The sequence below is a fragment of the Schistocerca cancellata genome, chromosome 2 (assembly GCF_023864275.1).
Source record: "Schistocerca cancellata isolate TAMUIC-IGC-003103 chromosome 2, iqSchCanc2.1, whole genome shotgun sequence".
Classification (NCBI taxonomy): Eukaryota; Metazoa; Arthropoda; class Insecta; order Orthoptera; family Acrididae; genus Schistocerca; species Schistocerca cancellata.
In genome coordinates, this window is record NC_064627.1 from 394,538,987 (window position 1) to 394,563,561 (window position 24,575).

At 39.5% G+C, this 24,575-nt stretch overlaps 1 protein-coding gene across 2 annotated transcripts in view; it reads left to right on the forward strand.

Moving 5' to 3' along the window:
* LOC126161813 (enhancer of mRNA-decapping protein 4) overlaps positions 1-24,575 on the forward strand; it is a 143,331-nt gene that overhangs the window by 92,808 nt on the left and 25,948 nt on the right. For both annotated transcript variants that reach the window (XM_049917914.1, XM_049917913.1), the window contains exons 9-11: positions 10,635-10,793; positions 12,417-12,787; positions 24,110-24,250. In XM_049917914.1, the coding sequence (XP_049773871.1) occupies positions 10,635-10,793; positions 12,417-12,787; positions 24,110-24,250 (671 nt within the window). The remainder of the gene's footprint in view (positions 1-10,634; positions 10,794-12,416; positions 12,788-24,109; positions 24,251-24,575) is intronic.

A 24,575-nucleotide genomic window follows, 5' to 3' on the forward strand; every position in this document is an offset into this window, starting at 1 on the left:
CAATAAGACAGTCATGACCATCCAGCTGGAAGTATGTTATGAAGATATCAACTAAACATTCCGTACAAAGCTGTGCTGTTTGAGCTAAACGACACTTGACATGTCAATTAACCAACTGTAACATTTAAAATACGGGATAGATTAAGTAACTGGATGTGTTGTTAATGTGAATATCGTTAAGAGGCGGCTCAAGTGATACAGGACACCACTGAAATCTGGTTGTGATTGCACCTATTCTGCAGTGTAACCTGAAGTGTAGGTTAGGTTGAAAGATGATTACTTGGTTGTGAGTTGGTGAAGCCAATGATTGTGACTGCCTAATAACACGGTTTTAACAAAACTGATTCGTGATGTCCTGCATGTAACAGCATTTTACTCTGTGGAGATTGAGTCCCTCTTCTTTCCATCTTACAGCTTTAATGTTTTAGAAAGGTGCAAGTATTTCATGTTGGTTAGCATATGGCTTATAATATTAGGATTGATGTTCATTTTTGGGTCATAATGCCATTTTTATGTTCTGTATTTTGTTACGATGAACACCCAAGGATATGATTTGATATCACAAAAGCGGTTATGTTACTATAAATAAAGATTCGTATACAGCTGGAAGTGATTTGTGTCATATATGTATTACTTCGGCTGTGGTTGCCCACTGAGAAAGTGGCTAATGGCGCACTGTTGGTCAGAGAATTCACTTTGCCTTCTACATAGCAGACACGATGTGTTGGCTGAAGTCTGCAACTGTGAGCTGAGCTGTTGGCACCAGTTGTTTGGACTAAAATTGATATGGTTGGCATTCAGAGAATTAGTTCTGGAACACAGATGCTGATTATCAATAAACTATAGACTTTTGTGGACGTACTTTGATGCATTTTCTACTTTATATTTTTTCCACTTTTCCTTTCCATTTTAATTTATGAGACCTACCAAACAAAAGCGCTGGCAGGTCGATAGACACACAAACATACACACAAGACTCTAGCTTAGAATTTTGTGTGTATGTTTGTGTGTGTATCTATATATATATATATATATATATATATATGGTTATAATAGAAGGAAACATTCCACGAAGGAAAAATATATTTAAAAACAAAGATGATGTGACTTACCAAATGAAAGTGCTGGCAGGTCGACAGACACACAAACAAACACAAACATACACACAAAATCCAAGCTTTCGCAACCAACGGTTGCCTCGTCAGGAAAGAGGGAAGGAGAAGGAAAGACAAAAGGATATGGGTTTTAAGGGAGAGGGTAAGGAGTCATTCCAATCCCGGGAGCGGAAAGACTTACCTTAGGGGGAAAAAAGGACAGGTATACACTCGCACACACACACATATCCATCCACACATACACAGACACAAGCAGACATTTTCTTGTGGGGGTGTTGTGAGGGTGACATGGTATTAGAAGGTGGAAAGTTTAACATGAGGTTGAAATGAAAAAGAAAGATAGAAATATATGGGGAGAGATAAAGGTGAACTAGAAAGCAATTGGAGATCTGGTATGAAAAAAAGGCGAAAAAGTGTTGGTTAAGTTGATCTTGTATTGAACTTGGGTTGGTAGACAGCGATGTGCAAAAAGGTTAGGTGGTTGTGTTGCCGCTAAATCACGTTAAAGGACGGAGAAATTCGGGAAAATTTCGAGAAAATTTCGAAAAAACGTATTAAAGGAGTGGTGTTGTGGTGAAAGATTACGAAAATGGGGCTAACAATTGTAGAAAAAATGACGTTAAAACCTGTGGGGAGCGGCTAAAATGACGTTAAAGGACGGAGAAATTCGAGAAAATTTCGAAAAAACGTATTAAAGGAGTGGTGTTGTGGTGAAAGATTACGAAAATGGGGCTAACAATTGTAGAAAAAATGACGTTAAAACCTGTGGGGAGCGGCTAAAATGATCAGTGATGTGCGAAAAACGGAAGTGGAAATAAAGTTAAAGTTATTAGAAGTAGCCGAAATGGTTGTTAAATACGTGAAAGCAGCTGTTATTGAACTAGAAACGGTGGATTTTATAGCAGCGGTAGTGTTGAAAGCGGAAAATAAAATCTTTTGGTTATGGTTGGGAAGTGGGTTACGTATTGTTGAGCATATATATGGCGGGATAAAATTGTATAGTAGATTACGGTAAAAGGGGGGTGAATACAAAGTGAGACTACTGGTAAAAACAGAAAGAGAAAATAAAGGGAAAAAAGAGAAATAAGACGACAGGAAAGATTTCGAAATGCAAAGGCGACAATAACAAACGTAATTGTTGGGTTCAAATTAATGATACGGTTATAATAGAAGGAAACATTCCACGAAGGAAAAATATATTTAAAAACAAAGATGATGTGACTTACCAAATGAAAGTGCTGGCAGGTCGACAGACACACAAACAAACACAAACATACACACAAAATCCAAGCTTTCGCAACCAACGGTTGCCTCGTCAGGAAAGAGGGAAGGAGAAGGAAAGACAAAAGGATATGGGTTTTAAGGGAGAGGGTAAGGAGTCATTCCAATCCCGGGAGCGGAAAGACTTACCTTAGGGGGAAAAAAGGACAGGTATACACTCGCACACACACACATATCCATCCACACATACACAGACACAAGCAGACTTGTGTCTGTGTATGTGTGGATGGATATGTGTGTGTGTGCGAGTGTATACCTGTCCTTTTTTCCCCCTAAGGCAAGTCTTTCCGCTCCCGGGATTGGAATGACTCCTTACCCTCTCCCTTAAAACCCATATCCTTTTGTCTTTCCTTCTCCTTCCCTCTTTCCTGACGAGGCAACCGTTGGTTGCGAAAGCTTGGATTTTGTGTGTATGTTTGTGTTTGTTTGTGTGTCTGTCGACCTGCCAGCACTTTCATTTGGTAAGTCACATCATCTTTGTTTTTAAATATATATATATATATATATATATATATATATATATATATATATATATATATATATATATTTAAAAAGAAAGATGATGAGACTTACCAAACAAAAGCGCTGGCAGGTCGATAGACACACAAACACAAACAAAATCAAGCTTTCGCAACCAACGGTTGCCTCGTCAGGAAAGAGGGAAGGAGAAGGAAAGACAAAAGGATATGGGTTTTAAGGGAGAGGGTAAGGAGTCATTCCAATCCCGGGAGCGGAAAGACTTACCTTAGGGGGAAAAAAGGACAGGTGTACACTCGCACACACACACATATCCATCCATACATACAAGACACAAGCAGACATTTGTAAAGGCAAATGTTTTGCCTTTACAAATGTCTGCTTGTGTCTTGTATGTATGGATGGATATGTGTGTGTGTGCGAGTGTACACCTGTCCTTTTTTCCCCCTAAGGTAAGTCTTTCCGCTCCCGGGATTGGAATGACTCCTTACCCTCTCCCTTAAAACCCATATCCTTTTGTCTTTCCTTCTCCTTCCCTCTTTCCTGACGAGGCAACCGTTGGTTGCGAAAGCTTGATTTTGTGTGTATGTTTGTGTTTGTTTGTGTGTCTATCGACCTGCCAGCGCTTTTGTTTGGTAAGTCTCATCATCTTTCTTTTTAAATATATTTTTCCCACGTGGAATGTTTCCCTCTATTATATATATATATACCGAGCGAGGTGGCGCAGTGGTAAGACACTGGACTCGCATTCGGAAGGACGACGGTTCAATCCCGCGTCCGGCCATCCTGATTTAGGTTTTCCGTGATTTCCCTAAATCACTCCAGGCAAATGCTGGGATGGTTCCTATGAAAGGGCACGGCCGACTTCCTTCCCCATCCTTCCCTAATCCGATGAGACCGATGACCACGCTGTCTGGTCTCCTTCCCCAAACCAACCAACAACAATATATATATATATATATATATATATATATATATATATATGGTTATAATAGAAGGAAACATTCCACGAAGGAAAAATATATCCTTCCCCTGGGCACCAGTCCTTGGGGACCCTGTGGCTTTGCCCCAGTTTTCCCAGATAGTTATACCCCATACCAGAAAAGCTATTCATCCTGCCACTGTGCTTCACTAATTCCCCCTATCTAACTTCAATAGACCGATTTTTCTTTTCAAGTTCTCTGGCTTCCATATGCTTTTCAGAATCAAACATTCCTTGTTCCAGCCTATACAATGTCAGATTTTTCCAGATGGCAGCAGCACTGACCGCAGATCTGAATGGGGAAACCAGTTTATTTCTGGAATTGTTTTACCTAGGATACCACCACCATCGTCATACCATACAGTACAGCTTCATATACTCCAGAAATATAACAATTGTAGAGTCCCTTTGCTTTCAGCAATGTTGTAACATATCAAGGCCCATGCAGGCTTACGTTGCCTGGCCAGACAAGTCACTGATGTAGACTGTTGCTCTTGCAACTACTGGAAAGGCTGCTGCTCCTCTTCAGAAATCGTATTTTAATCTGACTTCACCACAGATACCTATCTGATGTGGTTACAGCTCCTGTATGGTTACCTGTCTTCTTGAAGCATACAAGCCCCTCATCCTTTAGATTTGAGTGATGAGTGAGGCAGTGTGACATACGACAAAGGCAAAGGTGGCTGCCACATATCACATGAATGCTGACAATTACAAATATAGTTTAATGGATGAAAATGTTAACATGAACATAGGAAACGTAAGATTTTGTGTTATATGTAGTATAACACCTGTTTACATGAGAACATATTGTTATACTAAAAAGTTTTACACAGTGATAAGTATTTGTTCCCCTTGAGCAAGAAGTTAAAAAAAGCATTGATAGTATTTTGATAGTAGCAATATAAAGTAAAAAAATCAAAACAATCAAAAAATTATAACATAGAGGAAAAGAGTGGAGACAAAGAATGAGGTAAGATGCCTGCTAGCAGTGGAAGGAGAGATTTATCCATCATTACTAGTGCCTTGGGTTAAGAACAGGGCTAGGCATGAAGAAAACCTTAAATACCTAGAAGAGGAAGTGTATCTGAGCAGAAAAAGTGTTTTGAATCAATCAAATAAAAACAGAAAAGGTATTGAAATTTCCTGGCGGATTAAAACTGTGTGCCGGACCGAGACTCGAACTCAGGACCTTTACCTTTACCTTTCGCAGGCAAGTGCTCTACAATCTGAGCTACCCAAGCATGACTCTCACCCCATCCTCACAGCTTTATTTCTGCCAGTTTCTCATCTCCTACCTTCCTAACTTTACACAAGGCCTCCTGTGAACCTTGCAGACCTAGCACTCCTGAAAGAAAGGGTATTGCAGAGACATGGCCTAGCCACAGCCTGGGGGATGTTTCCAGAATGAGATTTTCACTCTGCAGTGGAATCTGTGCTGATATGAAACTTCTTGGCAGATTAAAACTGTGTGCCGGACCGAGACTCGAACTCGAGACCTTTGCCTTTTGTGGGCAAGTGCTCTACCTCCAGGCTGTTACTAAGCCATGTCTCCGCAATATCCTTTCTTTCAGGAGTGCTAGTTCTACAAGGTTCGCAGGAGATCTTTTGTAAAGTTTGGAAGGTAGGAGACAAGGTACTGGCAGAAGTAAAGCTGTGAGGACGACGGGGCGTGAGTTGTGCTTGGGTAGCTCAGATGGTAGAGCACTTGCCCGTGAAAGGCAAACGTCCCGACTTTGAGTCTCGGTCCGGCACACAGTTTTAATCTGCCAGGAATGTTTATATCACTGCACACTCCGCTACAGAGTGAAGATCTCATTCTCAGAAAATGTATTACCCTGTAAAAGTGGGGAGCTGTCTCTAGCTAAAAGTCTCACACGCCACTGACTGAATTGCCCATTTTGAATAAGAGCGTAAGTAGGATGCACAGTATCTCTCTTCTTTGCTGCTCATAATTCTTTTTTTGCAGTATCCATAGAACTATCTTATTGGGTGATGTCACTATTTTCCTCAGTTATGATTTGTTGCTTTCTGTTAAAAATGCTGTGGATGTTGCTGACTCTTGGTTTGAATTCATGCTGACTGATTTTATTATATTTTCAATTTCCCCTCTGTCAAAATACCTGTCCTCCAGTATACCTAGCACTTTCTTGGTGAGACCTGTGGATGTTGTATAGTCTTCTAATGTTGTAGCACAAAATATCAATGTCGCAGTAGCAAGACCAGGTCACCTTGGTGGTCTAGGTCTAGTTGTTTGTGTTTTTGGCTAGTGTGTCAGATGCCCTAGGTTCAGTTCATTCTCACTGAATTCCAACTGCAAGTATAAGGTATTCTTGCGACAAAATGTGCTATTTAAATGTTTCAGTTTCCTCTAGATAATTTCCAAGCCCATCTTTGGTAGCCGTATGCAGAGTATCTAAACTAGTCACCATTTTCAGATTAATATGATGACAACTTTGTGTGTTTGCCTGAAGGCCAACATGTTAGAGGCACAGGCAAAACTTCTGCCACGTACTCCAAACACCGAGCAATGTTGAACAGCATCTGCTGTTGCAGAATAATGCCTGCCCACATGTTGCCAAGATAGTTTGGAGTACGCTACAGAAGCTGCGCAGGGAAGCCCTTACACATCCTTCACACATTCCTGGTCTCTCCCCATGCGATTTCTGCATCTTTAGAGCCCTGAAGAAAGACGAAATAGTACATGCCTGGGTACAGTTGTGGTTCTGTAGGCAACTGCAAACATTTTTCGAGGAAGGCATTGACTGTTCTATCTTGCAGTGGAATAAATGTACCACCAGTTTTGGCAATTACTTTTAAAATAATGAACAGTTAAATTACCTTTTTTTCATGTATCTCATTTTCATTTGACTGTCTAATATAAGTTTGTAAGGGATTAAACAATCGTTAAACACAGTTTTCAAAATTGCAACTAGAGATTTCATTTGAAAGAGACTGAGTTGTTTAATTGCAAAACACTGATATCTGCTGTGTTCTCTCACATGTGCTATAGATTTTTACTCCTGTGGAACTAGTGGGATGTATCGTATACATCTACAACTATATAGGTACTCCACAAGTCCTCGTACACTGTTTGGCAGAGCGTAATTTGTACCACTACTAGCCATTTCCTTTCCTATTCCATTCACAAATAGAGCAAGGGAAAAACAACTGTCTATAAGCCTCTGTGTGAGTCCTAATTTCTTACATCTTCGGGTCTTTACGCACAATGTATGTTGGCGGCAGTAGAATTGTTTGGCAGGCACCTTCAGATGCCAGTTTTCTAAATTTTCTCAATAATGTTTCTCGGAAAGGATGTCGTCTTTCCTTCAGGGATTCCCATTTGAGTTCCTGAAGCATCTTGGTAACACTTGTTGTTTGAACCTACCAGCAACAAATCTAGCAGCCCACCTCTTAATTGCTTCGATATCTTCTTTCAATATGACCTGGTACAGATCCCAAACACTTGAACAGTAATCAAGAATAGGACGCACCAGAGCCCTATATGTGATAGGAGAACTTTCTGAAAATTCTTCGAATGAACCGTAGCTGACTATTTGCCTTCTTTACCACGGTTCTCACATGCTCGTGCTCATGCTCATTCCATTTTCTATCGCTTTGCAACATAATGCCCAGATATTTGAACGACTTGACTGTGACAAGCAGGACACTAGTAATACTGTCTGAACATTACAGGTTTGTTATTCCTACTCATTTTCATTAACTTAGATTTGTACACATGTAGAGTTAGCTGCCATTCATCACACCAACTGGAGATTTTGTCTTGTTTCTTCCTAATGCCACTCAACTTAAGACACCACTGAATCACCAGCAAACAACTGCAGATTGCTGCCCATCGTGTTTGCCAAGTCATTTGTGTGTATAGAGAACAACAGCGGTCCTATTGCACTTCCCTTGGCACTCCCGACGATACCCTTGTTTCTGATGAACGCTCTGCACTGAGGCCAACATACTGGATTCTATTACTTAAGAGGTCTTCAAACCAGTCACATATCTGTGAACTTACTCATACCTTCAGTAACAGCCTGTGATGGGGCACAATGCCAAATGCTTTCTGGAAATCTAGAAATATGGAATCTGCCTGTTGCCCTTCATCCATAGTTCACAGTGTATCATGAGAAAAGGAAGCTGAGTTTCGCACGAGCGGTGCTTTCTAGAACCATGCTGATTCCTGGGCATAAACCTCTCTGTCTCAAGAAAATTTATTGTGTTCTAACTGAGAACGTGGTCATGGATTTTGCAGCAAACCAGTGTTAGGGATATTGGTCTGTAATTTTACAGGTCTGTTCCTTTACCCTTCTTATATACTAGAGTCACCTGCTCATTTTCCCAGTCAGTTGCCTCTGGGTGAGAGATTCGTGATAAATGGAGGTTAGGTATGGGGCCAATGCTGTGGAGTACTGTTTGTAAAACTGAATTGAGATTCCAGTCAGACGTGGTGATTTACTGGCTTTCAAATCTTTCAGTTGTTTCTCTATTCCACGGATGCTTATTACTATGTTGTCCATATGGTAATCTGTCCAATGGTCAAATGATGGTATGTTTGTATGATTTTCCTGTTTGAATGATTTCTTGAACTCGAAATTTAAAACTCAGGCTATCACTTGGCTGTCTTCAACAGCCACACCAGACTGGTCAACAAGGGGCTGAATGGAAGCCTTAGGCCCACTTAGGGATTTTACATAGGACCAGAATTTTCTCGGGTTCTCTGCCAGACCATTTGCTAATGTGACGGTGGTAGTAGTTCTATGCGTCACCCGTATATCTTCTCAGGGATGCACAAATCTCTACTAACCTTCGCTTGTCACCATCTGTGTGTTCCCTTTTGAACTGATAATGCAACAGCCTCTGCTTCCTCAGCATCTTCAGAATTTCATTACTAAACCATGGTGGGTATTTTCCATTCACATAATTCTGCCGACCACGAATTACAATCTACATAAACTTTGCCCATAAATCCTCTACATCATTCTTACTGGTACCAAGTAATGCCAGTTCACTGTCTAAGTAAGATGTTAATAACTGTTTATCTGCCTTATATCACAGAAACACTCTACTGGCATTTTTGATTGATTTATTAACTTCCGTAATCATAGTTGGTATGACATCGTGATCGCTAGTTTCCGTTTTTATACTGCCATTGTCGATAAGGTCCGGCCTATTTGTAGCTACCAGATCTAAGATATTTCCATTGCGTGTGGGCTGCTGTGCTAGCTGCTCAAGACAGTTTTTAGAAAAGATTTTCAAAAGTTTTTCATGTGACTGTTTGTGTCTCTGCTCCCTGCAATGAATCTATAGACATCTCAGTCTGTACTCAGTTAGTTCAAGTCACTTCCAACTAGTATTGTACGATCTGGATATTTACGTGCCTTCTGATCGGAGACTTCATTTGAATGACTCTAGAACTGTCACAGCGGAATCTGGTGGCTAGTAATAACATCCAACAATTAACTTTGTTTCATCTACATCTGTCATACGTGACCAGATAACTTCAGTGTCACACTCAGCTTTGACCTCAATGGAGACTAATTATTTTTAAACTCCAGTGAATACTCCCCATCCTATGGCCTCTAATCTGTCTTCCTAATATATGTTCTATGACTCACTAAATATCTCAGAGTTTACTTCCATGGGTTTCAACCAGCTCTCGACTCCAAGAATAATATGAGTGCGACAACTTTTGTGGATGGAAGTAAATTCGGGAACTGTCTTATGAATATTTCGACAATTTACTAATAAAAATTGTCAAATGGTCTGTGTTCTGAATGGCATTTGACTTCCCTTGCTGTGCATTGATCAGCAAGTGTACACCAGAGCACCTCAAACTACTGCCTAGGCCAAAAGACCCTCATGTGCACTTTACAAGTACTCTGCTACCCAAGTAGTTGGTTCCTTTGTGTAGTGCACCCCTGACTTAGCGAGGGGAGACATACAAATCCCCAACGATAATGCAGGTCTAGAAATCCGCAGCCAAGACTGTCACAGTCGACAAATCCTTTAACTGAGACCCTCACTTGGCTCCAAACCAAAGGACCCCTGGGAACAATGCTGCAAATCGCAAGCTGTGTGCACACTGCATGTGATACCAGGAGTCTTCACCACCTCTGCCAGCTGCCTGTATGAACTGAGGATGGCCTCAGAACCCATGCAACAGGTGTCGATGTGAGCCACGGACAACTGAACCTTACATTGATGGTGTCGAGCAACTACAGATGGCTGGCACAGCACTTGCCCTCCCCGTACACACACACACACACACACACACACACACACACACACACACACGAAACAGAGATGTTTCACTAAAGACTGGTACAGGATCCTTGGATCCCCATTCGCTCTCATTTTTTGTAATCAAACCGAGCACATACGCGTACATGCCTCTGCCCCGCATTCATTTAGTTCATTTATTTATGTTTAGTCCAAAAGCCAGCTCACAATAGCATTTTTTGCTACATAACAATGTCTGTTACTGTGGCACTCAGTGTACGCGTGCCTTAAAGAATACTTAATTTTCTGTAAGTTGTTCCCAAATATATTATAATAAATAGTTTCTCTCTGAAGAAATAATTATTTCAGAAGTAATAACATTGTTCATGACAGGTGCTTTAAAATGTTCACATTGTAAGTGAAGCCAAGTGGCCATTTGTTGTGGACTGATCCAGAGAACATTAAAATTGTTTGTGACTGAGAGATTATGGTAAACTTGCTTGTAGACTACTTCAAAACTGATGCAGATAGTTTTCTTTTGTTTTTAGAGGATTTGGATGATGACCAGCTGCCCAGTATACCAGCTGTGGTTGTGAAGATGTTTCTTGTTCAACCAAAGTCATTGCAAGAATGTCATATTATGTTGCAAGCACCCTCCAGTGTGGCTGTTGATGACCACGTTAACACAGTTTCAAAGGATTCTCATGGTAAGATATCAGAATAATTAATCATCAACAATAGTTGTAAATATTACATAATTAGATAGATAAAAAATCTACTCTCCAAGTAGCGACAGGAGGAAACGCATTTACAAGTTATAGAACTGTGCAAGCTTTCATAACCAGTGGCTCCTTCTTCTAGAATCTATGCTAGTCATCCTGTTTGCATGTCTCCCCTGACTCGAGATACTGGGTGGCATTTCTGTAACTCTCCCCATTTCCTAAACCTTACCAGTTCTTTTCCTTCATCTGTTTTCCCTTCTTTTCAGTCCTTCTGCCAGAAGAAGGAGCCACTGGCTCCAAAAGCTTGCACATTTCTATAACTTTGGTATTGGTTTCCTCATGCTACCACTTGTTGAGCAGATTTTTTTATCTATCCAGTTATATTAATCAGTCATTTTTAATTTAAATGGGAGCAGTTATGCCATGAGATGTAATTAATCATGTAAATTCAGTTTGTGGTAAAGAGAAGGATCTGCCAGTGATATGGCGCAAAAACGTAGTTTCTTAGTAATGGTTACAGTAGATCACTGACAACAAGTGGTGGGTGGGTGGGGTGGTGGTGGTGGTGGTGGTGGTGGTGGTGGTGGTGGTGGTGGTGGAGATGGAAAATACCAAATAACTGATTTCTAGTAACATTCTAAGCTGCAGATGCGCTTCATTACCTGAGAACTAGATGTGTAGCAAACAAGAGAGAGATGGAAAATGATCGTTTTTACCCAATGTCATGATGTTCCCACATAAAACTGATACATTTAGTAAACTTAAGTACCTTCTACTTAGACCACAAACAAATTGACAAGGAGTCTCTTCTGAGAATAGGTGAAGTGCTGAAAGGCTATTGTTCACATATTTGCTCAGTATACATGTGATATATTGTAAAAAAATCTTTTATAAAGGATGGCCGACCGCGGTGGCCCTGCGGTTCTAGGCGCTGCAGTCTGGAACCGTGGGACTGTTACGGTCGCAGGTTCGAATCCTGCCTCGGGCATGGATGTGTGTGATGTCCTTAGGTTAGTTAGGTTTAAGTAATTCTAAGTTCTATGGGACTGATGACCTAAGATGTTAAGTCCCATAGTGCTCAGAGCCATTTGATCCATTTGAGCTTTTATAAAGGATGTTTCATAAAATCATGACTGTTTAGAGGGGCATTTTGATATATGTTCAATAAAAGCTAGGACCATGTTCCAGATTGTATGGAAGATGTCAGAGATCTCTAACAGTATAATATGGGCTTTATTCTTAAAATCTGTGGCTTTCAATAATTACTGCAATATCCTTGTCTGGTGAGCAACTGATTCATGTGTGACATGAAATTAACTTCTGTTTTGAAGTAGGACATAGAACATGTGCATAGCACATTGAGAGCTCTACAGTTTTGAATAACATTGTACATAGTTTTGTAGATGCATTAATTTTTACTGCTTTCCCCAGATAGACATTTAAAGTTTGTCCTTTTTATGTAAGTATTATTCTTGCTGTTTTATATTTTCTCTTGGGGACAGACTCATTGTGTATGTGAAGTTCTGTGTTCCTAATTATAATTTGTTTTAATGTATCTTAGAAGTGGTGTGTGGTGGACTGTTAAGATTTATGGCTCTATATTGGTAGTGTTTCAGGACAGTTTCTCGGATGTCTCACTGAATGTAATAACCATGAATGGCACAGATTTAGATTCACAACTAATTAATATTGCAAAAGATGAGATTGCTGACTCTCAGCAGCCAACCAGTCCAGCCAATCAACAGCATACACAACAAGAACAACAGTTAAAGCACAAACAAGAAGAAGAGAAACGTAATGATGATGAAGATGATGATGATGATGAGGAAGAGGAGGAGGAGGAAGAGGAGGAGGAGGAAGAGGAACGAGAGCAACAACAAGTGCAGCAACCACCACAGCAGTTAAATTTGATGACACCAGATGCATTTAGCTCTCCAGCTAAAAAGGAAAGCCCTACTGAAATTCTTAATCCATTAGTGGTCAGTTTTAAAATGTTTCTTTTGTTTGTAGTGTTGTGATAGCATAGGTATTCTTAAACTAAATTCAACTACTAATATTAATATTACTAGAAAAATTAAGGGGATATGGAATGGCTGGTAACCAAGCAAAGAAGATTGTGGCTCCGAACTTAATGATACAAATTTCCTCACTCAAAGAAAAGAGGAAGTTATTGCTGTGGTTAAGACACGGAACTTGCCCTTGGCCCAACCTGGATTCGATTTTCTTTCTGACCAATAACACTTGGTTTTTCCAAGGTTTCTCAAAGTTTCTCAAGGTAAATGCTGGGATTGTTACTGTACAAAGGACACAGCTGATTTTCTTTACCATCCTTCCTTGATCTGAACTTGTGTTCAGTCCATTACAAACTCATTTTGGTATTATGTTAAATCCTAATCCCCTGTTATTTCAGAGGAGGGAGTAAAACGTTTTAGAATGTATTATTTTGCAGTGGTTATTTGTTTTTTAAGTGTTTAGCGAAATCAGTCGGGAAATTTTTGTATGCTTCGGCTTCTGTGTAAACAAGTCCTTTTTAAGTGTTTAAAAGTATTAATTGAAAAATGTAGAAATGGTATTTCACAGTAATTTGTACATGAATTTTATTATTTTGCAAGTAGAAAAAGTTTGCATTTTAATCTTGACAGCATGACCAAAAATATAACTATTGAGTATGAGATAGGAATATGTGCTTCTCACTATATTTGCTTTGGCTCTCACTCCAAAATCAGAGCTTTGGAGTACGTGAAAGATGATTCAGGTCTGTGTAAGGCAAGTTTTTACCAGATTTCTTGCAGTTGTGACTTGGCATACATAGTTGAAACCATCAGGTCATTCAAACCTGTTGCGTTGCATATGTCACACATGATTAGAACAGCCAGACAAATCTGCAATTACTGAACATTGTTTTGAAACTGGCCATCCCACAGAAAGCAGAAGTGCAAAGGTTTTGCTCTTCACTACTACCTGTTTAATGAGACTGTGTACCATGATACTGTTGACATTAAGCTAGCATGTGACCTTACAAATAAGTTTGGAGTGAATTCTGCATGGGATTCTACTCTCCTCCTAAGGAAACATATTTCCTCTCTTACTATAACTATGTAAAGCATTTTCATATTAGTTATCTCTTGTTGGCAGTGGGTATTGATGGCGATCATGTGTATTTTCTGTTCCAGCATACTCTTCTACATTGTCTGTACTGACACAGCTGCCCCAGCTGCGGGTTAGATTCTGAAACACTAGTATTTTGCATTGTATTTAGTGCCTGTGAGGAGTTTTATTATAGAAATGTTTCTAATTTGAAAAACTCTATGTGGTTGTGTTCCTGTGAACTATTCAAAAAGTGAAGATGCTGGGAAAAGGTTAACAGTTAACAATACATGCTACGGTAAATCTTCGGCCTCTGACTTCATGAATAACTCGAGGAGCATTTACTGTTACTTCAATTTGTCCTAAACATATGTAACTTCATTCAGTCATACCTGTATCATTCTGATCATCCAAGATCGTCCCCTTTTGACTCACGAATGAGATTTATCATCTTCCTTATCCAGTCCTGTTGAAGTTGAGGGTTTGCATAGAAAAGCCCTGTGTTCTCTTATTTTAGATTGGTCCCAGTGCAAAATGTGACCTTGTCTACCTCTGTGGCTGAGTGATCTGTCTGGCTGACTGCAGTACAGAGGACCAGCATTCAGTTCCCAGTATTGAAAAGTGCACTAAGCCTCAAGATGCCAACTGAGGATCTAGTTGACAGAGTAGTAGCACTTCAGGTCACAAAAACTTAAAACGGCCTAGAGAACGGTGCGCTGACTGCATGCCCATTCATATGGCATCCAATGAATCCATGGCAGAGAATGACACAGTGATTGGTTGGTAATAATAGGTCCCCCTGGACCTGTGGACAGAGTTTACATTTACTAGTTCAAAATGTGGCCTTTGTTTCATAGTCTTAAACTGACCCCTTGTCCAGGATGTTTGCTAATTCACTTGCTATAATATCAGACACTTCTGGGAAAAGTTGATCAGTGTCCCAAGTGCTCTCATTAAAAAAATAATAAGTCTTTTATTGTATTTTTAAGTGGGAGTCACATGCCATGCATACTTGTTCACAACAATGTCATCAACAGTCCTCATCTTGTAATGTTTAGTATAAATCACATTATGTATCTGTTCATGTAACTGACATGTGCATGAACATGTATATAGTGTGATCTGTAGTAAACATTACAGCCTCAATAAATTTTAATAAGGACATTATTCCAGCAGCCTGTATTTTAGATTCTTTTATTTGCACTAATAGGTTTGGGAACTGCCCAGTCTCAAGTGCATCTGTAGTAACTGATGTGGATACATTGTCCACATTTCATCAACAAATCAAGTGCCATTCATATCTGTGCGCAACACAGTCGTCAACAATCCTCATCTTTTGATGTATATATACACATGTTCATGCACATGTGTTAGTTACATGAACAAGTATATGTAGTGTGCTGAAGATTAGATGGGTAGATCACATAACTAATGAGGAGGTATTGAATAGAATTGGGGAGAAGAGGAGTTTGTTGCACAACTTAACAAGAAGAAGGGACCGGTTGGTAGGACATGTTCTGAGGCATCAAGGAGTCACAAATTTAGCAATGGAGGGCAGCGTGGAGGGTAAAAATCGTAGAGGGAGACCAAGAGATGAATACACTAAGCAGATTCAGAAGGATGTAGGTTGCAGTAAGTACTGGGAGATGAAGCAGCTTGCACAGGATAGAGTAGCATGGAGAGCTTCATCAAACCAGTCTCAGGACTGAAGACCACAACAACTACATGTAGTGTGATTTGTAGTAAACATTACAAGATGAGAACTGTTGACGACCGTGTTGTGCACAGATTGTACATGATTTGTTCATGAAGCAACGATGGTGTGTCCACACCTGTTACTATAGATGCGCTTCAGAATGGGCAGCACCCATAACTATTAGTACAAATGAAATAATCTAAAATACTGCCTGCTGGAGTTATGTCCTTCCTGAAATTTACGGAGACTGTGGGACAAACCTGGAAGAAATTCTCCATTTCTCTTTGCTTGGATGATTTTTATCCTAATGTCAGTTCACCTATGACCTTCCACCATTATTGAGTAATTGGATCTCTCTCTTACACCTGTACATGGATTTTTCTCCCTTATTCCAATTGCTTTCCAATCCTCCTCAACTTCTTTCACCCAATGTTCCCTGAAGCATGTTTTTTATATTACACAGTCCAGTCACATTAGTGCGACCACTGCCTATACTCGATGTCTGCATGCAATAACCACTCACAGATCACAGGTGGCAGTACTAGCAGTGGAGAGTATGTGAAGTGTGTCAGCAGAATGTGGAAAACAGTGCAGTTAGTATCATTATGCAGAAACTGAGCAATTTACCTTACATCCAAAAGTGCTTGATCAGAGGCTTTCGGGCCAAGGGTGGAAGCATTTTTGAAATGGCTTAAGTTTGTGAACTGTTTGTGTGCCACTGTGATTAAAGTATACCATGCATGACAAACTGGTGCTATCCAAAACCAGCACTGAGGGCATGACTGCCCAGTTGAACCAAGGGGCTGCCAACAGCATCTCCTCAATGACAGTTCAGAGAATGTTACTTTGGGAGCATCCATGCTAACTGCTCTTCTTCAGTGACAAAGGCTAGAATTTGCATGCTAATATTGAACCTGGGTGTCCACTGAATGGCAACAGATGGCCTTTACACATGAACTCAGTCCATTGGACTGAAAGCTGTTGGCATGTAAAACGTGTAGTGTCTGAAAGAAAACACCGTCCAACAATCGGAAAAATCCAGGCTGGAGGAGGGAGCATTATGGTCCAGGGAATGTTTTTGTAACATTCTGTGGGTCATTCTAGAAGGCGTAGTGGACCAACATAAGTATCCATCTATCTTCCCTTACAAGCAGTGTAATGTAATTAGGTATATAAAAAATCTTCTCACCAAGAGACAGCAGGAGAACACACATGTGAAAGGTAGTACAGTTTGCAAGCTTTTGGAGCCAGTGCCTTCTCCTGGCAGTAGAATTGAAGGGAAAGGAAGAGGGGTCAAGGAAAATGACTAGTGAGGTTTAGGAAAAGGGGTAGAGTTTGGAAAAGTCATCCAGAACCCTGGGTGAGGGGAGGAATGGTTACTTACTAACAAACAACAATACTTATGTTTTGACAGCAGCCATTCTTTCCACATCAGATGATCCCTTCCTGTACAGCCTGGACATCTGAGGCAAATGTATTTGATCAGATGCAGGAATACCCTCCATTCTCACCTCTGCCTTTGCTGGACATAATTACCTCACCAGCCTAGTTCAAAAGCAGATTTCGTGGGCCATTACATCCAATCATGGTACTGCTGATATCTCCATAAAACAACTTAGGAGTACACCACCTGTCACTCAGTATTGTCCTAGTCTTGAATGTACTAACCAGCTACTTCGGAAGGCTATGACATCCTAAAATCATGCTCTAAAATGAGGTCAGTCCTGTCCAGCATTTTGCACACCATACCTAGAATAGCTTTTTGTCAACCTCCCAATCTCTGCAGTATCCTTATCAGACCCTGTACTCTTTCTGCACCAATCTCCTTATCCTTTGGCTCCTACCCTTGTGATTGTCCCCACTATAAGACTTGCCCTGTACACCCTTCTACCCACCTATACCAGGCCTGTATCTGGCAAAACATATACTATCAAAGTGAGAGCCATATGTGAAACTTCACATCATATATCAGCTACTATGTAAACACTGTTCGGCCTTTTACATTGGCATGACTACCAACAAGTTTCTCAGTCAAGATGAATGGACATAGGCAGAGGATATATACTGGCAACATACAATATCCTGTCACAGAGCATACTCTAAGACAGGCTCATCCAAGTAATGCACCCGGCGTGTGTGGCTGTGCCCGTCAGGTGCAGGGCAGTGTAGTTTAATGCCCCGTATGTGACCGTGTGTCACTGGTTTTGGCATACGAGTAGGAGAGACAGCTGCAGAGTGACAGAGACCACACAGCACTGCTCTGCACTTAGGGTGACCAGACTTCTGGATTAATCCGGACATGTCCTCCATTTTTAGCTCTTTGTCCGGCGTCCGGCGGATTTTTACAGTGTCCGGCTTTTTCACAAAGTTGAGCGTAATACAGTTAAATTCATCCCACTCTATTGCTCTTTTCTTAAATACTTTAACTATTGGCACAGCCTTCACGATAAACACGCACGAAGGCGGTGTTAGTAGGTGGCACCAGGATCGTCGATGTTATCGTTGATCTACATATAAGCAAATGCAAATATCGATTATTTAAAATTTTCGTTTCGTATCTTCACTTTGTATTGGCTTGGCTTTCTGTAGTGCACGTGTGATTTGAGAGTTTAATTTTTAAACGACTGAATTAAGTAAAATATTTGGCTATGCCTAAATGAAAGTGTACATTTTCTGATGTCCTTTCCTGCAAATATCCAGCTTTAAGAAAGGGAGAAATGAATTTGAAGTGGAATGTAAGATAGGTGGATCTGAAACGTACGTCTCAGTGGCCAATAAAGGTAAGAAATAACTCGACAGATTAACTGTCATGGTTTTATTTCATTGTTTCATAGTCATTCAATTTATTTGTATTGGGAAGGTTATAGTGCAGTTTACATGTCGTCAGCTGCTGCTTGAATTGTAGATGTTGGTAGTGGTGCGTCGAATGAAGGGAGGTGAATGGTCTTAAGTTTTTCGCTTTGTAAACAATTCCGTGTTGTTGACATAACAAAACAATTGATGCCACACTGTCACCATAGTCAGTATTTTTAATTTTTTTATATTGCTCAGGTAACCACCACTTGACCATCAGTAACAATTAACTACTGGTTTTACCGGTAATTCCCGGCAGTCACGTGACTTGTCCAAAGCTGACGGGTGGTGTCCTCATCTGCAGTTGACCCGTTTGATGTGTCCTCTTTTTTTGTCCTCCTTGTTAAACAATTGTATCTGGTCACCCTAACTGTGCTGGACTGTCCTGCGGTCAAATCCACTATAAAAAAAATAAGAGGAAGCGCAGCTCTGTAAAAGAGGTCAATGAGTGGTAAAACAACCAAACCATTTACTGTTTATGTAACAATTAGTGTTTGTGTGGCAGAATTGCTACGCAAAGCTTTAGAAAACAATATCCAAAACAAGAATCGAAGAACAACTTCATAGTTTTCTCACCCTTAGGTTGATTCTATTAGTATTGTGCATGCACACTCATCGTATGTACAGCAGGCATCTTCTGAAAGATATATCAATTTCTTAAATGACTTAGTGTTGTCATAAATGTTATATTTTAGAAATTATTTTACGTAAGAGATTGTCATTATTACCGTTAGTAGTTACAAGTAAATATTTTTTGTTGTACTCCGTGCTACAGCTTTTTGTATCCCTTTTCAGAGTTTAGACATCAGATCCTTAGTTTGCTCTTTTGTACGCAATAATTTTAATTGACCAACTTTGAAAACTTTTTAAAAAATACAGTTAGGATTATAAAGACCTTTAATCCTTACAGTCAACATGGTTAAAGAAGACAGTTAACATTTCAAACATTTTCCTTTTTCAAGGAAATGATTTTGTCTAGGTTTGGTACAATATTCTGGGAGACTGCTAATCTCAAAGAATTAGTTAATTTTTTCTTTCTGTCTGGTGAGCCGTTCTTAGTTTCAACTAGCTTTAAAAGGGAGAAAAAGGGTTCAAAAATATAGAGGGAGAACTTTGGTCAAACTATCTCATCCAAGAGGAAAGAAAAGCCATTATTGTGAAATGGTGACACCCCCCCCCCCCCCCCCCCCCCCGCACACAAAAAATAAAAATAAATTTCTATTAATTATAAGGAACCAGGAACTTCTTATAGCGCCATCTTGCTCCCCTTTTCTAGAATTCTCAGATTTTTTTTTTTACTCCCGTCCAAGTTCAATTAGCCACCCTGCCCCATATCACTATCAGTACTTTGCAGAAGCTCATTGATACTCCTACGGCATGTCTCGCAGTGGTCTGCGCAGGGAATTGTGGTTATTCAGGATTTTGGCAGATGGTCACATTAATGTGACTGGACAGTGTATGTTGGTCAACACGCTGCCATCTATCCTCATGTTGTGCCCTGCAAATCTCGTCTTCATTTGCAAATCATGCTTGAAATGAGTTCTGTTCTCATTTACAGAGTCTGTCTTGGTCTAAATATCCAGTCTTCTTATTTATTTATTTTTATACCCCAGATAGCTTAAAACTTGTTATGCTGCCTCCGACAAGATAAATCCCCCGTACCCAAGACTGCATACAACACATTATTTCTGATTTATCAGCATATAATACAGCATTACTCAGTAAGTTTTTCTTTGCATATGTTTTATATTTGCAACATGACATTGTTTCAGCAGTATTTGGGACCTGCTTATTATGCACTTTTTTGTCTATAGCTTACCTCTTTTTCTTTTCCTTCAGATATCATAAGCTGTGTGTATTCTCCCCCATTGATCCTCATTCTTTCAGCCAGTCATCACATTCAACATCATCATCAGGATTTCCTTCCAGCGAGCCGGGTTGGAACTTGGTGAACGATATACCTCCATTGGTTTCTATCCTGGTATAGCTTTTCCTTTTCCACTGCATCCTGTGTTACTCCTCTTCTCGTGAGATCTCAAAGCACTCATCCTCTCCTCTGTAGCCAATGTCGCCTGCACTTCTCTCCTTACATAATCATTCCTGACTGTCTCTCGTAGTATTTTGAAGAGCTGACCTAAGGAACTTCATTTCACATGCTTGATTTGACACTCTTCCCTCTTATTTATGACACAGGCATCTAGACTATACATCGTGATTGGCAGGAGAGAAGTTTTATACATGGTCTGTTTTGCTCTGATGGATTTCCTTGTCACAGATTAGATTTCATACTTGGTGGAAGAAGCTAGATCCTTTTGTTATTCTGTTTAAGACTTCTAGTTTGGAACTTCCATTGCGTGATAATGATGCTACCAAGCTAATTGAAGCTTTTCACATATTAAATCTTCTCCCCCTCCAGTATGATGTGACAAGGTGTTGGTATCCTGCTCATGTTCATTGCCACTGTCTTGTTCCTACTCACAGTTAACTCGAATTTTTTAAATTTTGTGCTCCAGTAATCTAGTCTCCTCTGAACCTCCATTTCTGTCTCTCCCCGAATGGCAATGTCATCAGCAAAAACAAAAGCATTGAGATCTTCGTTTTCTTCTTCCTTGATTTCTTTCATGATTGTGCCTATAAGTGTAATGAAGAGTAAAGGGGAGAGCAAACTGCCTTGCTGAACACCTCTCGTCGTCTTAAACCATTTTGATCTTCCCTTTTTTAATTAATGAATCAAGAACATTATGTTTACTCAAGCATTCCCATATTTTATCCCTTGGTACACTGTCATATGCTTTTTCCAAATCCACAAATACTACTATCAAGTCTTTTCCTTTTTTCCAATACTTCTTCATTAACTGATGGAGGGAGAAAGTGAGATCTATTGTTCCCAATTACTTCTGAGCCCAAGCTGTTGTTGCTCTAATTGGTGTTCTAGAGTTTTCTGCAATCTTTTTTCTATGACTTTTCCATTATCTTAAGGCAGAGTGATAACAGTGTGATTCCTCGGTAGTTGGTGCATTTCTTTCTACTACCTTCTTGAACAATGATATTGTAATTCCTTTTCTCCATTCATCCAGCACTTTTTTTTTCTTTCCATATCACCCCTAGCACCTGTTATAACCATTGTATTCCATGTATTCCTGCGGCTTTAATCATATCCACTGTCAGCTCATCTACTCCAGCTGCCTTCCCACTTTTCATCTGTTTCAGGGAATTTTGTTTCTGACCAGGAGATTGGATCCTGCTCCTCCTCTAATTCAATGACTTCGGTGTCACTTTCTTGTGCACCTTACCCATTCAGTAAGATTTCAAAATAATTCTTCATCTCTTCTCTTATTTCATCCATGTCCTTGATAATATCCCCATTTTCTGTTTCAATTGCTCTTGTGTCTTCTCTATCAGATCTTTTACTTTTCAGTAACCCATATAACAGTTTTTGGTTCCCTTTGCTATCCTGCTCTAGTTTCTTGGTGAATATTTCCCAACTCTTCTCCTTTTCTTCTTTCACAATTCTCTTTGCTTGGAGTTCCTTTTGTCGGTATTCCTGCTCCAGTGTTGTCACCTTGTGTTAATCTTTTAACACCAGCCCCTGGTTCTTTCTTTTTTCAAACTGTGTTTTTCTTTGCCATATTACGTTTTTTAATTGTGTCTTTTACTCTATCGTGCCTTGCTTCGTGTTTTACTTAACCCTTTATTTTGCCACTTATCTGCACAGCACTGTTAACTATTGATGTTTTAAATAGGTTCCACTCTTCCTCTACATTACCCCTTTCAGTTTTTGGCAATTTTTGTGCTACTAGAGTTTGGAAACTTATCTTACCTTATTTTATTCTTCTTTCAACTTCCACTCCTTAACTTTGGGCATTCTTTGTACAGCATTCAACATTTTCATCTTATCATTTAGATCAGCTACTAGTAACATGTGATCACTATCCAAGTGCTCACTTGGTATGGCTTTAGTGTCCCTTACTTTTCCTCCAATTAATTTGCCTGTTAATATATTGTCTATAACTGTCTTAGATTACCCATCCCAGCTATATCTAGTAATCTTAAGGCTATCTTGTTTCTTGAAGAATGTATTCTTCACTAAAAGATGAATCTTTATGCACAGATTTAGAATTTCTTCACCCTCAACATTTCATCTTCCATATCCAAAGGGCCCATCACCACCTCATATCCATTTCTATCCATGCCAATGTGAGCATTCAGATCCCCAATTATCATAATGTTATTTCTCTTACTTGGTCTTCAAGTTCTTCAAGGAAAATTTTTTTTCTCACTGCACCCTTGCTGAGGTGTGTACACGTGGAGTATAGGAAAATTATTCTTTCCCGAGTTCACTCTTGCTCTAATTATCCTTTCACTTACAAAGCTCACAGCTTATAAAGCTCAGCCAGTATCTGCATATAATACCTTCTTATAATGTACTATATTGAGGTCAGCTTTCACAGCAATTTCAGCAAGAGTTTCCAGTTCCTTGCATGTTTCTTCATTCTCCATTCTTCAGTGCCATATTGTTGGCAAAAGTTGGGCAGTCTTCTCAGCTGTTGTTCTGTATTTTGTGTCCCTTTTCACCTGTCTCCATTTTGTGATCACTTTGTTCAATACAAAGTTATTCAAAATGGGTGGCAACACATCTCCTTGGCGAATTTCTATCTTTAAAGAATTATAAAACTGAGTTTTGCTGTGTGACAGCTCAAGCAGTTGTGCCTCCCAGTGTGTTGCCCTTTCATCTGTTGGCACCCAGCCCCTTGGCGCAAAGGAATACAACAATGTATCTGTCTACAGGACATGCTATATTTAAATGTTCTATGCAAATTGTATAGATACTTCAGTTTCCTTCTTGTGTATCTGCTTGTATTTTTTGCCTGTAACATTTGTTCACCTGTGTTTGGTGTTGAAGGTGGTTTGTGTGTGTGTGTGTGTGTGTAGGGGGGGGGGGGGGGGGGGAATTGCAGTAGAGGCAGATGAAGCAGAACAAAGTAGAATTAATACTGGTAGTAACATGGGGAAAAATAAATATTCACACCTGAGAAGCCCCATGACAGTGAAAGACTGAAAGATTTAACAGAAAGGTAAGTGTTGCTTGGGTATCAAATGTGAGACATTAGCTTTTTTTATGTCTTGGAGACATGGGCATAAACTTCACACACTTGTTTGCTTTATGCAGACTTCAGTATACAGATTTACACCAGTAATGTAAAGCTTTGCTTTAAACGTGTGACACATTATCAGTATATTTCAATGAATGTCAGTTATGATTATTCAGTTTTATAACTGCGCTATGGTATTACATAGAACTGCATCAGAATACTAGCATAATATTACCATAAAGTCCACAACTTTTGTTGTGTCTTGCACTGTTTTGATGTTTTGTGATTATTTCTAATGACACTAGGTAACTGCATTAAAGATAATTAATAGCTGTGCATTCTGGTTATCATTATTGGCCAGTTGTCGGTGGTGGAAAGTTCTAAGTTTAGGCAACTTTAATATAAAAATTCAGTGACATTATAAAGAACACTGAAAATAAATTTCTGTGTATTTAGGTTTGATAATTCCTTGTTATTGATTCCTTATTGTGTACAAAAAATTATTTTATATAAAGTTTAACAATGCATTGTATAATAATCTCTGTATTTGTCTTTTTTTTTTTATTTTCAAGGTCTCCCGCCATAATGATTCTTCACACATTCCAAGAATTCTGGATGTGCCAATTTCAGCATCTCCTGTAATTCAAAGTATGGACATAGCTTTAGACTGTACAGTAAATGGTGGTTTGGCACTTGGCAGTGACTCGCCAAAGGTACTATAACTTTTCATGTCCTTTTATTAAGTAATATAGTAAGTCCAAATAAAATTGCAAATTAAGCTTGAACCTGCATTGTCATATGAAAGAGATATTTTGTAATATTTAATTTAATTGAAAGTGCAAGCATCTAGTCTGATACACACACACATGGTACAGTGTCATATTCCTTTTCTAAGACTTGGTGTGGATACTTCCACTTTTATTTTTAAGTACAGATGTATGTTATCTTCCCAGTTAGGGAAATGGGCCATTACAGTTCAGAAATCTCTTAAGTATCATTAATATGTGTTGCATTAGTATGTTACGTATGTATTACCTA